The 16,545-nt window shown below is 35.9% G+C and overlaps 2 protein-coding genes across 2 annotated transcripts in view; one reads left to right on the top strand and one right to left on the bottom strand.

Annotated features, from left to right (window-relative positions):
• Positions 1–16,545, top strand: part of LOC124170380 — a 263,025-nt gene that overhangs the window by 80,532 nt on the left and 165,948 nt on the right. The gene's annotated exons all lie outside the window — the stretch shown is intronic.
• LOC124170378 overlaps positions 1–16,545 on the bottom strand; it is a 42,529-nt gene that overhangs the window by 13,813 nt on the left and 12,171 nt on the right. Inside the window, exons 3-8 of the mRNA XM_046549100.1 lie at positions 16,127–16,246; positions 13,694–13,861; positions 4,444–4,563; positions 3,378–3,506; positions 1,824–1,955; positions 1,039–1,111 (exon numbers count right to left, since the gene is read on the bottom strand). Coding sequence (XP_046405056.1) covers positions 1,039–1,111; positions 1,824–1,955; positions 3,378–3,506; positions 4,444–4,563; positions 13,694–13,861; positions 16,127–16,246 — 742 coding nt within the window. The remainder of the gene's footprint in view (positions 1–1,038; positions 1,112–1,823; positions 1,956–3,377; positions 3,507–4,443; positions 4,564–13,693; positions 13,862–16,126; positions 16,247–16,545) is intronic.

Genomic DNA, 16,545 nt, shown 5'->3' on the forward strand with positions numbered 1-16,545 from the left:
AATCTTAGCTTACGAGAATAAGTAAGCATGGCCTGGGCACCCACTGCATTACTCTCCAGAACTATAACTGCTGCACACAAGGTATTGAAATTGAGTTTAGCCTATTTTCGGCCAAATCAGTTTTTTTCCTTATCTCACTTTTTCCATGATTAACTGTTAAGCCTATTAAAGCACAGTTGCCAATAGCACAAAACAGTGAATTGGTTGGGGTGTCTTTCGAAGCAAAATTTTACCATCATTTCAAAACTGAAAAAATCCACATGAGCTCATTTCAACAAGTTCCATGTTAATTTTGTGTATGGACGCCGCAATTGACATGGTGCATAAACGGAATCTTATTCTTATTATTCTTCACAAGTGATTTATTGGGATTTTTTTCTATTACCCAGTATGAAAGACATAACTGTCAGGTGAAGTACACTGGAATTCCCATATGAATGCACATTACAGCATATATTGTTTAATGTTATTGAAGCATGAAAAAATTTTACTATACACATGCTGACCTGATTATATTCTCAAGCAGAACTATACATCATGAACTAAAGAATTTTTAGATGGATGACATACACAGATGCTACGTCCTTCACATGGGAAGTATCAAAAAACCCGGTTCAGAATTCAATCAAATTTTCTTGTTTTATACATAGCCCATTGGGAGCTGTCCTTGAATCAGCCCGCATATGGGGTTATATAACCAAATAGTTTAAACTGAAATGCAGTTAAACCTATACTGGTTAAATGTATTCATGTATAAGAGCCACTCTCCGAAGAGTGAGCATTAGTCCAGTGGTTAAAGAGCCCAGTTGTCATGCCGAGGACCCCGAGACAAGCCACATGTTAAAATAAAATTTTCAGTAAACTTAATGGGAATATTGACAAAAAAACAAGCTTTTCTAATATAAGAGTGCATTAAGAATGTAGGAAAAAAATCAAATTCAAAATTTTATTGAATTCTGAGACACAGCTTTTGGACATTCGCCTAGTTAAAAATCTTTTCTCTGAAGAGTTATTTTCTAAGCACTGAAGACCACTCACCCACATCCTCCGTCATAGACTCCATGGCCATTGTTCGATTTTGAATCAGTTCCCCATTCTCCACAACAGTAGGCTAAAAGTAAGCAGAATTCAGATTTACAAATGACAACTTTAGGATACTAAAAAAATGAAACAAAAATATTAAATTCTTGGGAATTTCTTGCATGAATACAAAACCAAATGAAGTGACAACACCAACACTAATCCTAAACACTCTCTAATAATACACTGTCCTAAATACTAAAATATATACTTCTTTACAAGGAAAAAGGGTGGGCGAAAAGAATAAACAAAATGCAAGGTAAAATGTTGCTCGGCAACAGGTCTTCTTCAGAGTTTGTTCTTCCATTCTTAATTATACATGGTATTTCGTCGTGAATCTTCTTAACTGAAGAGTGGGAGTCATGTGGGATAAGTTTTACTTATCGGCTCTCTGTTATGGATGGTGATGACTTCCTTGGCTGGCTCCTGCTGCGTTTTCATTTGCCGTGGGCTGAGAGAATATTTAATTCAAGGCGTCATGGGTTGACCTTATTCCTCTTAGCACAAATATTCACACAGGATATTGAATCAGTTCTCCTTACCTTCTGAATGCTGATTTAAAGCTACCCATGAACCATGGCAAGCGGCATTGGTTACAATACATTGTGCAAATTTTTGAAAATAATGATAAAGGTTTCAAAATCTTGGCTCAAGTGCCCAAGTTCACAGTATTTGAAATAGAGGATCTCTACCCCACATCACTTTCATCCATTTATTTTATTGAATGTGAATTTCATGCATACCTCAGTGGCATCAGTCTCCTTGGGAGATAGTTCGTTCTTGGCCAAAATCAGCAGAGTGTCAAGGTCTATCACAATGGCTCCTGTGCCTTCAGCATCCACCTCTTCCCCTTGGGAAGATGTTGAGGCCTGTGCCTGCATATGAGTCCAAAATCAGCATCATTATAAAACAGGGATACAGGTATATAGAAATAGCTTCGTGAGTTCACAAAAAAATTGATTCCTATTTATAGCATTGATAAATATCTACACACCACCTCAAAACATACACTTCTGTAACATTCACATCTTAACCGCTTGTGTTATACATTTACATGCAATAAATTGTACATTAATCTATCATAGTACTCGAAAAAGAAAAAACTCATGTTACCAAGAAAATGTAGGATTAGCCACAGTTAAAAGATCAATACTACTGTGAAAGAATATTTGTCTAATGCCTCAACGTGACTGAGATTTAGGTGTAATTTGTATTGCTTCAAGATATTGATGCCCTTATTATTGTTTACTTTGACAAATATTCTATGAAAGCAAAAAGTGTTTGTATTCTGTGGACTTTATCTACAAGATATTTTTACCACTCAAAATTCTCTTAAGTCTTAAAAAAATGTATATGTAACATTCAATTCCAGGAAAATCACACACAAGAGTACAAAAAAAATACAAAGCATGCTTTGCTGAGACAAAATGAGATATAGTTACTCAATTGACTAAAGTGCATCATATTGTTACCTAATCCTACTGCAATGCCTGGACTAACTACCAACCTTGGCTTCCCCACTAACGATATATAATATATAGTGGGGTTATATATCTAATATATAACCCCACTTTACGTACAAGAAGTAAGCCTAAAACGATCCTGCACATACTTTTATTATAACATTTTGATTTTTGGTGCTTTTTTAGGGGTGCATCGTGGGTAGTAACAGTATTAAATGTGTATTACTTTAAGCACGCGAATATAACTTTTTAAGGCAATAATGTTAATAATTTAACAAAATTTTAAGGTTTAAAAATTCATGCGACTCAATGGTGAATGCAACCAGATTTACACAACCAGATCTCTGTAAAAACTGATGTAAAATCCACAAAATCTCAGTTATCCTTATCTGGGTGTAAAACATGATAATCAAGTCTCCTAGGAGCAACAAAATCAGAGGCTACGCAGAAATTGACATCTACTTGTTTTTTTATTCTATCAGAGAAATTAGTTATTTAGTATCCTCATCTGGGGCCCTAGAACCAATAATTAAAAAAAATTCAAAATTCATACAAGGATACTGTAGCTCATTGTTAAAATGTCTACTTAAACCGCATGACTCACTCTACTTCAAAAATTGACTGCACATACAACCTCATACTTGTGTGTTCATGTATGCTGCAAATTTTTGTGCAAAAAATTATATTTATAATTATGATGAATTTATTCGCATACCTTTTTTTTCTTTTTTAGTTTGTACTGATTTTGTATCTGACCTACTCAGTGACATCTCCTATATTTGTCCAAACAAATCACTGGACCAATTTAAATATTATTACTATGATGATGATTACCTGAGCAGAGGCTTGGGCTACAAGGTCATTTGTGGCCCCATCAGTGCTATCATTGTGCACATATCCTCCTCCATCATCACTGATCTGGTCAGCTTTTACACAAGGGGACCCACATGTTGCCATGCCACTCTGATAGAAAGAGAATTAACACTTCATTGACATGGGTTTTCACCAATTTGTATGAGAAGTAAAAGATCACAACCAAAACATCAAATTTATGCACAAATGAAAAATTCCCTGAATTGCTATTCTGACCTCAGAGAGGAAGGAAGGATAAATTCATTGATCAACAAAATATGGTCCATTAAGTTACTCTGCCTTTCCAATTAGCCAAAGGAAAATCGTCCGAAGAATGAAGAACAAAATTATCGGCAATATTTTGAGATATGATGGTCTCAAGACATCAGTCATCGGCAACCAAGAATTTTTGTCTGCATGTCCACACAAATATGTTGATTTCATTTATTAAAGATAATCATTACATTTCATTTCAATAAAAGTTGACATGCTATGACATATGACATGCTCCATCAAAATCAGCTCACAGAAAATAATTGATGCCTGTCAACAAACAGACTGGTTTGCCAACATCCAATACCCTCTCCAAAGATGGTATCACTTGCTCAGTAAGCAAAGGTGTGAGATCAGAGCAGCTGTATGCCCCCATTCTATTCAGTGCAATTACCCATCCTTTTTGCATGAATTCGTCAAGAATGACACATCTCTTTGTTACTAAAAAAAAGCTTTTGGGCCTATGGGCCAAAACTAAGGCAACTGTGATTTCCTTAATCTTCCTTGAAAAAGCAACCAAAATAGATCAGGAGACATAGATGGTAGACAAAAATTAGCACGTCAACATAGCGGAGATGTTTTTCTTTAACCAACATGATGAGTAACAGTGAAAGTTCTAATGAAGATGTATGGCACATGTAACATTCACTTATTCAGATATGATAAAGGAAGGAAAAAGGTATTGTTATTATGGTAAATGATATTGGATTATTCCATGGAGGACTAAATTTTTGTAGTAAAAAAACTATGCTTTACAAGGCAAAAGTGAACTTACCAAGTCATCAGTTGCCAATGGGTCCACTGCATTACTTGAAATTCCATCTGGATCCGGTGTGTTCATCTCAGGATAATTACATTCACTGAGAGGGTCTTCGTTCTCTTCCTTCACAGTTTCCTAGAAGATAATGCTGTGTGCCAATCAATTGGGGGAAAATAAAAATGTGAATAATTATAAATAATAACAATAAAACCTCCTCTTTCACCTGAGACCACTCAAGCTGGCTGAAATCATGTTTGCACAAGATTTTAGAGACAACCTATAATGAAATTGCAGACATGACCAGTTTACTCTGCACACCTTGGTGTGGAATGTTTCTCAGTGTGCTAGCCACAGTAGAAGTGGGTAAATTCTACACCTTTCAACTCACAGGTTACAGGTTCGAATCCCAAATGGATGGTCTTCCCCCATCCAGGCCTTGGAATATTTGCGTGTCTGTAACTTGATTGTAGGAGAGGACTTCAAAGTCCTGAATTCCATGAATCAATAAAAATGAGCTATTAACATCATTTGTTCACATTTATTTAGAGTAAGGGCCATTTGTTTCATCAACATTGCAGGGCCACCTGACCCTTGGAACATCATCAGCCCCAGCATAAACTGATCATGGCCTACATGTGCATAGTCGAACCTACTAATGCTCTTTTTTTAGCTAAACAGCTCCTAAAGGTTGCATGCCTTACACCCTAAAAACATGGTGGCGAATTGTCATCTACTAATCATTTCAATTTAAGAATCTACTTTATACAGTATAAAAAGGGAGAAAAGCTCACATAAATCATTTTAAAATGTATAGCAACACAGCAGAATAGTAATAATATAACAACATCATATCCATCAAGTGAAATAAATAAAATAATTGGTTGAAATAAAATAATTCAAACATAGTGGCATGCATGCTCCTTGCTTACGCTAATATATAACAACATTTACATGTTTATCATTAGGCATGCTTTTCAATAACCAGGGTTTCCCTTGCTTTAAATCATAGAAAACATATTTTCACAATACTATTAGACAAGTAATTTACTGAACTACAGAAGGTATAAGCCAAAAACTTTGAAAAATGACGAACCTTGATTATGCAACATAAGTTCCTACGTCAATGATGATATTCGCCTTGTACCTATCTTTAATGTGTATAGACCACTTTTGAAGTTATTATAGACATTATGGCTCTACTTTTGGTTGTATATAAAAGTACTTGTGGCGATTAATAATGAACCGACACAACTTGGCTGACAATAACAAATGTTTATTTCACTTGAGTCATTTTCCTGACTATACGCCTAAAAGTTATCAGACATATTCCTTAGTTATATAGTTAGGTCCCATTATGCAACCAGAGTGGAAAATAGGTGCTGCACCATTTTTAAGTCATTTCAGCGAACTTGACAATGGAATCACCCCCACCAATCAATTAGGTAGGACTGATGTCTTGTTATGAAATGACAGATGTGCATGGCCAACTTACCCCTCGGTCATGGGACCGAGGAAAGCAGGCCTAAAAGAGTTTTCTCATAATGCCACATGTTGGGCAAGAGCAAAGCGTTAATAGTTCTGTTTCTACTGTTAACCAAGAAATGTTCTGACATCTTTGTATACCTTAGTTGCAATGCAGTCACATCTAACTCCACTTTTTTATTTGAAGGTAAATAGTTATAATGAAGAGGATAACGTAAGTGGCCAATTACATTGGTGCATGCGTGCAGCCGGCTTGAGTGGCCTCTGGTAAAAGAAAATTCTCTGGGGTACTTTAAGCAATTGCATCGGTCATAGGTGTTGAGTCGCTGATGTGGATGCTGAAGCAGGCTGTATGCATGTTAAAAACATAATAATGGCTGCATGAATTCTGCAATACAGTAAGAAGCATTCCTTTTAAAATACTGAGTCAGGTCACCTTTGAATTCATTGATTGATTCATATATCTCTATTACTTTATTATTTTTTCTTCTACTGCTCAGAATAACATCAACTGAGGGGCAAAACAGACAGAAATTGAGTTGAGTCAACTACTTTTGGGATTCCCACCAGGTCATTTTATCCATGCTGGCCAACGTTTCAGGATCCGAGTCGGGGCTTATCCTCAGGGCTGCTGAATATTCTTTTATAACAAACAAATAAAAAAACATTTATCCCTGAGAATGAGCACCAAGTTGTAGCTTGAAACATAGACTAACATGGATAGGTTATCCTGCATGGAGTCCTGAGAAGAATTTGCCCACATTATCTGCTGGGAAAGCATCAAATAATATTTCCAAAAATTAAATTGCTAACCTCAATCTTATCTGTGTAATGGACAATAATTTTGGAATATAAACTGAGAAAAAAGATACATTATGTGTTCAAAGAAGAATGACTAATAAAATGCTTAGTAATTAATGGATGACCCTAATAGCAAACAGCAATTCCATTAAAAAAATAGCATTTTGAAAACTTCTGGTTACAACTTTTAATGCAGTGGAAGTTTAAGCAACATGATATTCAAAAGCAGTGAAAATTTCCAGTTCTAGACTATAGAGATCAACTGCAGATCACCACTGAGGAGACCCATCTATTCAGTCTATACCGTTCAGTTCCTTTACACTGGTATGTCTAAAACACTGAGCAAAACAAAAGCATACTGCACATCTCCTATTAATTGAAATGGAAAAAAACACACCCCAATGTTTATGATTATTTAGCCAAGTTCAGACCTTATTCTCCATATTGATAACAACAATGACCAGCATTGGCACATGAATCTCACACTAGGTACCATCCAAAATTAATTTGATGCTTTATTTTTCCAGTAAACTGGCCTTTTTATGGATCAAGGTGATATTGAATTTGAGTCAGACATTAATAACCAATAGGTTAACATAAAGTCCCACAACAATTGCATGATGAAATGTATAATTATTTAAAGTTTCCATAGAATGAAATAAGCATCAAATTAAGTTATGTGAAAGACCAAAAACTAATTAATGCCTATTGATAGAGTTAATTTCAATCTCTACATGAATTTCAAAATATATTTCAGCTTTTTTCAAATTATGGATAAATTAATGTTGGATATGCCTTTCTGAATGAAGGGGTGATAAGTGCAGAGCTATTAGTTTCTTCCCGAAATATGAAATAGGGTTTTTAGGATAACAATAGTTAGCAATGACATGTTTTGAATGATATGGATTTTATCACCCTGTACAAAATTTTAGATGAATTGTCTATTCATTGATCAATATCTCATGAAACTTGTGTTTGTCTACCATCACTGACCCAAGTAGCAAATTTTAAAAAACCTTGTCACACACTTTGCGTGAAGCAACGACATCTGGATTCTAATAAGGCATTCGTAAGTTTCTTGCATTGTTAACATGGACAGCTTTGTTTCCCCACACACAAAATGTCATCATACCATCAAAAAGTAATGATTGCAATGTAATAACTAAAAATAGTAACTACGATTTACCAAAGGCTAATACCATGAAGGAAGTTGTAAGTACAAGGTAGGCATCAATAATAAGTACATACAGCAAGGTCTTTGTTACGCACACGTAACCATTTAACCCTTTCGCGCAGGACCTTGGTTCAGGGAAATTCTTCCTCAATACGAGCCTCTTGAAAGTTTTCTTTACTCCCTTGTATGAAGCGTTTTCGCGTCAACTGAAGGCAGTGGTTCCCTCCCTAACCATTTTTGGACCCAACTCGGTGGGGTGCCGATCCCTTTCCTCGGCCTCTGTCCCAGACCCTAGAAGGATTAAAAGCCCCTTCCTAGCACGAGTTCGCGGTCAACTGGCTAAAATGTTAATGCAAAATATATGCAAATACTTTTGTTTGCATCGATTTTTTACATTCAAAATGAATTTTGTGTTGTTATACTGAGCGTGCAGAAATTTAAAACAAACTTCTAACGTTGATAAAGACGGATTTAGTATAGTTACTAGTTGGTCTATAACTCCGTTGATATTAACGTAAGAATTTTGTTTGAAATTTCCATGTGGTCAGCAAAAAAAGATGAATGCATTTCTAGCATTGAATTTCAAAACTAAGCAACAAATATTTTTTTGAAAACACACTGCAAATGACAGTAGTTGACCGCGTGGAGAGGATAGGAAAGGGTCGATCTGAGCGGCCGAAGATGGGACTGGGCTCGCGCTAAGGCGGATCGTAAGGGGCGACCACGTCCGTGGGTCTATTGTGTCAGTCACGGTCACTTTTTTCGACCGGTGCCGCACAGGCATGGCATTCGTTGGTTAGGGTAAGAACATTCAGGACGCACTGGTGTGGCATTTGTTGCATATGGAAGAAAATCCTCGCCGCACAGGTGAGGCATTCGGCGCGAAAGGGTTAATGTACGTAATTAGGTGGAAAATTTAAGTATCAGTGAGCCTAGGAAGAAAAGTTCACCACAATTTAAAATTATATATAATGTATCTAAATATTTTTAACTTTCTTTACCTATAAATAGTCAAGGAGTAAGCTACCCTTGAATGATTTATGGCATGTAAATATATACAGAGTGATAATGCTTGATCACATAATAAACATAACAAATTACAATGTTATCATGGAGACACGAGATGCATGTTGGAATCAAGGCAGTGACGTTATCTGCCTTGAACTTTAATTCCTACTCAAGTAATGAGAATGCAGCTTGGATGCTACCAATGGAGAGTGAAAACAGCATAATAGTCAAAGGGACAACATAAAGGAGACACGATTTCATCCCATAGAAGTTTAATTTATATTGTCATTTGTAGTGCATTATTTTTTGTTTAAAAACTGTCCACAGCACAACAAGGTGCAGAGAGATTAGTGTTTTCCCATTATTTGCAATGGAGTTAAGTAAAATCCTCATTATCTGTAAATCAATTTCAGGATAAATAGATTTTCAAGCAGTCTATGATGACATTGTCTCCTTAAGTCAGTAATTACACAACTTCTAAACAATAATTCTAGTAATTTTTCCTTCATATGAAATCAGGACATTCCATGGAAGAAAAAATTCTTTTCATCAAATATTTGATTGTACTACAGGTATCCCCCACCAAAAACTACTGATATGTTACAAAAAACTTCATGTTAAGGAAATTTAGTGACAGGAAAGAAGCATATACCATTCCAGCAGTAAAAATACCACATTCTGGATCATTGACTGATTTGTTTGTTGGCTCTTTTACATCTATGGGTATCGATGTAGTTGACATGGCACAATGACGGAAAAATCCAAGTGATTCAAGATTGCAAACTACAAAATCTTTGATAAGGCTGTTTTACACTCGGCACGGAATTGCTCAGGTTGGAATGGCATTTATCTCTAAAATGGCGGGGAACTGAACAAATGTATGAACGGCATGAGAACAAGAGCTATTTTGCCATCTCACAGCCATGCATTCGCGCATGTATTCTAGCATTTCCAACCTATACAAGACACAATTTTGACTACACCTTCCATACACTCATTAGATTGTTCTACTTAAAAGGTAAAGCGAGCTCTACAGCTTCAATCCTGAAACATGAAAATAGTCTCTTATGGCCATAACCTAAGGATCAAGCTGCAGGTCAAAACAAATACTGTGTTGGTTTGCTGGAACGGAAGAATTCATAGAAGTGACCAACACGAACCTCTAAACCGGAAACCCATTACATGCACTCAGCTCAGAGGAAGTGTTAGCGATGGATGAAGGTGCTTTGCTAGGGTTTCTTCGGTAGAGTCACAAGCACTCACACAATGCAAAGGAAACTCTTTGTGAGAGTTGATGGGACGGTCCAACAGTTTCTTTGGTTCAGAGACACACACACTCACGCAACATAAAGGTAACGTGCTTCCTCATGTTTAAATTACTATTAAAGACTATTTTTATGCTTTATCTACCTATCTTTTGTAGATTCAATTACTGAATGAATAAATTGAATTTGGGTCTCAATTACGCTTCCCTTACTTATAATAAAGCTACATGAGGGTTCTGGCTACTTCCTATGCTGAGGTCAAGCACGAAGATTGATTAAAGAAAAAGAGAGCAATCTTGAGATTCATCTACGCTGTAGCAAAAACAATAGGCTAGGAAGGAGAATTGAGATAGTCCACCATAAGACTCCTCCATGGGATGTGTGACATATCTCTCACAAGAATGGTGGTATAAGAAAGCTAAGATCCACACACATGCCCATGTAGATTAGGGCCGTTACACTTTTTGCCTCATGTTGTGCAACTGATGGTCACACACAGGGTGACCAGATTTTCCGATTAATCTGGACACGTCAATTAGGACATGATCTCAATTTAAAAAATTCTACTACGAGAACATTTTCATAACTTAACATTAATATTATTGTATCTGCCTATATATTTGGTTCATTGATGTGGAATTCTTCATACATTTTTAAATTTATTATTGAGTGGTTCATTAAATGTGTGTTTCGTCTTTTCTATGGTCTATCATCTGTGATGTTATACATAAGAATATCGTTAATGGGTAATCCCGTACATAAATGAAATGAAATGATGTACTGATGACGCCTTCATATAGGGTAACCAGACATCTGGGTTGGTCTAGACATGTCATCCTTTATAGATACGGTGCCTGGGCAGCTTTTTTAAGAATGGTGAAGAGTCCTCCTTTTTGAAAATCATTATTATAAGTATATAAATGTGTTAATAGCCACTCAGACTTCTCAACAAAATTTCTGAATATTTCTTAAGCTTACCACGGTAAAATACAACTGCAGAAAGGGTATTTTCCCTAATTTCAACCCAGTGGACCACCGAGAGAAACAAACTAAACATTGCCTCAGGCCGTGTTCCAATCCATAGGGTGCACCCTATGTTGTTGTGCTCTAACACTCTTATCAGCTCTTTTGCTCTTTCCTGCTCTGACTGCAAGTGGTGCCACCACTGTACAGTGGCGATTTTTAAACTGAAAAAAGTTGACTAGTGAATTTTGGCGTTAAGAGAATGTTACTGCTGTTGTCTATTAATTATTGCAATATTTACTGCACTAAATGTAAATGTGGAAGTGATAACATATAAAACACAGCAGTGACAATAAGGAGTGGATGCAATTGTAAACATTACACTTCACAATACATTTATTAATTTTGGACACCAATTTCGTAAAGCATAAGGTTCAGGAAAATTTAAGTGGTTTTAAAACAGAAAAAAATTTAATAAATGCGTACTTAAAATTTAAAATATTAATCACTGTGAATAGCTACCCATCACAACATTTCACATGCAGTAAGTTGAAAAATTTAGGGTGTCTAGCCAACCAAAGCAGAAAAATTCTTCTGCTATTTGTGATTTTTCCAGGGAAACTTTTCACCTTGATGTTACGTGATTTCTGTGATAGATAAAAAATTTATAAGGCAAAGGAATGGATCAGTTAACACACACTTCATAATCATATTTAGTTTAATCATTTCAATTTATTCAATGCAAGTCAAGAAGCTACTTCAACATCATAACTAGATGCTGATGCCACCTGTCCTATTCCACCACTTTTTGAATCTTACTTGAGACAATAGTGCTAGGAATTTCGATTCTGTAGTCTTGTCTGACTGTTAATGGTTCGATGCAGCTGTAAAAATTCCACTCAGCTACTGCACTTACGATTATGACAAACACTTTTTACACCAGATAATGGGCGTTGAACTTTAAAAATTATGCCTGAAATGAATTTAACTGCCAGGCTGGAGAAAATTTTCAAGAATAATTCATGCATAATTCCAGACTCTTAAAATGCAATCACAATTCCCGATTTTCCCGGCCACTGGACACAGAGAATCACATGTAACCTAGATTAACTTGGATTTAATATCCACTCTATTCATTATGAACAATTTAAAGAACCAATTCACCACCTCAAATCATATCCTATCCAAATTCACATAATGAACTGAAATTTCTACCTCTAGTGGTCATAGCCAAAGTGCTGAAGAGCAAGTAAGGGTGAATCCTTGCCCTCTCTTGTGCTCTTCGATGATGCACTCTTCAGAGCAGGACCGTAGTGGACTGGAATATCAATAGGTGACAACATCACTTCCCAAATGTGACCATCAAAAAGTGCTGAGTAGAGCGCAAGTGCATTTACGGTGGATTGGAACATGGCCTCAGAAAAAGTTAAAAACTTAGCATTGTCAAGACCACAAAAATTGCTTGAAAAGTTAGATCCACAAGCGAAAACAAACCCACAGTCCTAATTAACTTCTTTTGCTCTAAATTATGAATTTACAATTATGTTTCAAGTGTCCTGCTTATCCTCCATACATCCTTTCCTTTTAATCCTTTCTCACTAGACGTCTGGCCGAGCCAACAGGCATTTTTATTCATAAAACATCTGCCATTGGGTAGAGTTGGGATATTCGTCTGGTATCCGGGTGGATTTTTTATGAATGAGACATTTTCCTTCTTACTGAATATTATGATTTTGTGCATAGTTAATCTGTTACCAGGTACCTAGCAAGCTGTAAAAATGCAAATATAGCTTGAGAAAAGTTTGTCCACAAAATATTTCAATATCATAGGTCTAATTAATTTATACTGTTCTAATTTGTGAAATTGCCGTTATTTTTCAAGTTGCCTAATTTCTCCTTATCTCACTTTAAACACATTCCGTGTGGAACATGTCAATAGACGCAGTCCCATCCAATTCAATACATGTAGCTAGTCAATACAAGTGCTCTGCCAGTCGGGCCAGGAGGCCATTCTCCACCTCTGTAAGTAACTAATATCCATTCCCAAGTTTTTTGATTGTGCGTATTACCTCCAGCAAGGAACCCTTTATCGAACTGTGCATGCCTTTTGTAAATAGCCTTGTTTGAACTGAAGGTATGTTGGTGAAAACTCCCTCTTTGTCTTCCTTATTTTGATTGACCGATTCTGATGACCTTCTTGAAAATCGCATCCATAATGAATGTGGTAATAGCTAGCTAGCTGATACAAATACATAAATTACTCCAGAAAAATAGATACACAGAAAAATATATAAAATCATAATGCAAATTAATTTTACTGTTTCAAACTGTAAAATTGTCATAATTTTTCAATTGGCCTATTATTCCTCTTATTGCTTATTTAATAGGGAGCTGTCCTGCATTTTTCACCTCATGGCATCTGGTCTCCCTATTCACACAAGCGAAGGTGACTTCCTGTAGAAATGCATCCATTTACACAGCACAAAGCCACTTATGTAAAACAACCGAGTATATGTCAACAACTTAGGGTCATTTAACTCAGGTTTCACTGTGGATGATGAATAAAACTTACCAACACATTAGATCCGAGTTGTTGGGAGTCTAGCACAGGAATGTATATTTCAGTCCTTTGGGCTGAGCAAGTGAGAAGTGAGGTGCCTTCTATCTCATCTTGAATGAAGTCTTTTGTGTCAACAGGAGTCCCCAACTTGTCATCAGCTGCATCCTCTCCTTGGATACTCTGTGGAGAGATTAACAGTGATAAGGAATTCACTTAATTCATAGTCAACAATTGAAGCATACTCCCAATATGATGAAATAGGATTTACAATGTGATATCCAAGCATTTGCGTAAAGCTTGACATGTTTCTCTTCATCCAAAACTCAAAAGCTAAAAAGCTGCTGAAACGAAATTAGGCAGGAGATAACTTGGTATAATCAGTTCACATAGTGGGCGTATTACAACATACATGAGGCATGAAAGAAAGATAATACATAAATATTTTCAACAGATGTGCCTCTAAATGTGAATCTCTGATGTGGAATATGTCTTTGATTCATTTCTATTGGAATTGAACTCCTGTTTCTATGTACTCAAATACCAACTCAGGGAGAGAAGAGATATATCTCATATTTTGGCCACTATCTTAGGCAGAAATGTATGAAATCATCAGCTTGATATTGGATGGGAGACTTAAGAAAAGCGGTAAACAGGAGAAAAAATTGTTCTAGGACTCAAAACATTATAGAAGAGACAGCAATTAGAGATACATGGGACCAATTTCAACGGGCAAGAGAGCAATGCCTGAACAGCCAATGCACAGAATAGTGTACGGCATAGCAAAGAAGACAAATGAGGATCTAGGAAATTCTGACAAGTCCACTTCAATCATCTGGTGGATGAAACCTTACTAATTTAGGAGACTTTTTTTTAAAATCTCACCACTTAGTAAAATAAAAGTAAATACAGCTAACATGCTTTTTCAGCTCTGGATTTAGGTGAAAAATTTCTTCTCCAAAGAAACCTGTGTAGAGTTGAAATTTTATCAGAAAAAAATTCTAAAAAAAACTAATTCATTAAACAAAATTTACTTACAAAGTGGAACACCAATCCATTCCCTGTAGAGAAAATCACTAACAAAAAACTTTTCTGAAAAGGTAAATTTCTAACAAAATTACTTATCTGAAAAAATATTGAAGTTAAAAAAAAACAGACCTAAAAATTTATCATAATTATCGAAATGTCCAGTGTAAATTTAGCCCAAAAAATTTTTCCTCAACAACCCCAAAAAATGCAGAAAATCCGATTCAGTGATCATCTTAGTTGGTATTCAAAGAAAAAAACCTGGGGATTTTAAATCACTAAAATTTCCAACAAAGAATGCAGTTTTAACTAATACACTATTCAAAGAAACATTATTTTTACTCAAAAACGAAATTATTTGTAACAGCAGAAGTGACATAGATAATTTTAGCAAATATAATGTTCTCATATCAACATACATTTTTGCTAAAATAAAAATGTAAACATTACCCTGTAACAAAGTAACTGTCCAACAAACTAAACAAATTGCTTTTCAAAAGATACATCACATCCATTTTCTCATTGTGTTTCATTTTATGTACATAGTTTAAAACGTTAGTAATGACATTTTTTGCAACTATCAAGTTCAAAGCTAAAACTTAATTTCAAATACTGGGCCACTTCTATATACATTGCACCTCTAATCTTTTCGCATAACAAGCCGTGAAAATCGACAGAAGTTTTTGAACTGTCAGCACGTGTTTTATTAAAAATAAAGAAAACCTCAAGAATTCACATTTTGTGTGTGTATGTAGTTGAGCCTATGATTGGACACTAACTTTCAGCTGAATTTAAGTTCACAATTTCGATTAGCAGGAACCAGTAAGAGATTTTTTCGTTCGTTTTAACATGCTTCGGTTACCCAGGTGAGTACATTTATTAAAAAGGATTGTTTCATTGCGTTGTGGGTTCATTGCCTTTTTTAGCCATAATTATTTTACAAACACGTGGCTGAATCAGACATCAAAACTTCTTTACATATCACCACCAAAAACACCAACTGCAAGGTAAAAATCACTTTGCATGGAGATTGAGAAACAAAGCTTGCGGGACACTGGGCTAGTTTCACTACTCCGTCAACCATGTACGACGGCCTTGAAAGTACTCCAGTATTTTCCATTGACAAAAATAATGATCTATTTATTTTTAATCTCCACTCAAAGCACTTTTTAAAATAAAGTTGGATTTACCATCTTCAAAAAGTCAAACAACATTCTATTTCCTACGTTACGGCATCAAGTGAATAATCAATCACAATTTTGAGTAAATCCAATCAAACAACTGCTATAACAAGTTTAATCCACAACTAATGGTTCAACAGGATTTCTCACTGCTGTCGATACAAAACAAAGACTCTCACTTATCATTTTCCGAAACATACCATGCACCAGTCTTCATAAGAGAATAAACGAAAATACTCACCCTTAAGCAATCACTCCCACGAAGTTTTCTCAGCTTTGCGTCCGATTGTAAACAAGTCATTTTGAAAACACTGAATTCCGTGAGCTTTTTCAAACATAGTGGACACAGGGTGGTGGGTAGAGTCGCGTTACCTTGGCCCACAGTTTTCCCAACCCACGCATTCATACCAACCCACAAGAGCACAGTCTCTCGCCGCGACCCTGTAACGTGAACGACGGTATTTTGACAGACGGTACTAGTTTGTAATATTTATCATTACTCTGTTATGCGTCCATTCATCTCGCTGCTTTTTTGATATATGGCAGACAAGACATCAATACTTAGTACTATATACAGATATTCTGCGAATCGTCCCTGATTTACAAGTTGAAGGACATTCAATACTTAATATTTTCTGGCCGCGACGCTTTGACTTGAGC

The sequence above is a fragment of the Ischnura elegans genome, chromosome 13 (genome assembly GCF_921293095.1).
Source record: "Ischnura elegans chromosome 13, ioIscEleg1.1, whole genome shotgun sequence".
NCBI lineage: Eukaryota > Metazoa > Arthropoda > Insecta > Odonata > Coenagrionidae > Ischnura > Ischnura elegans.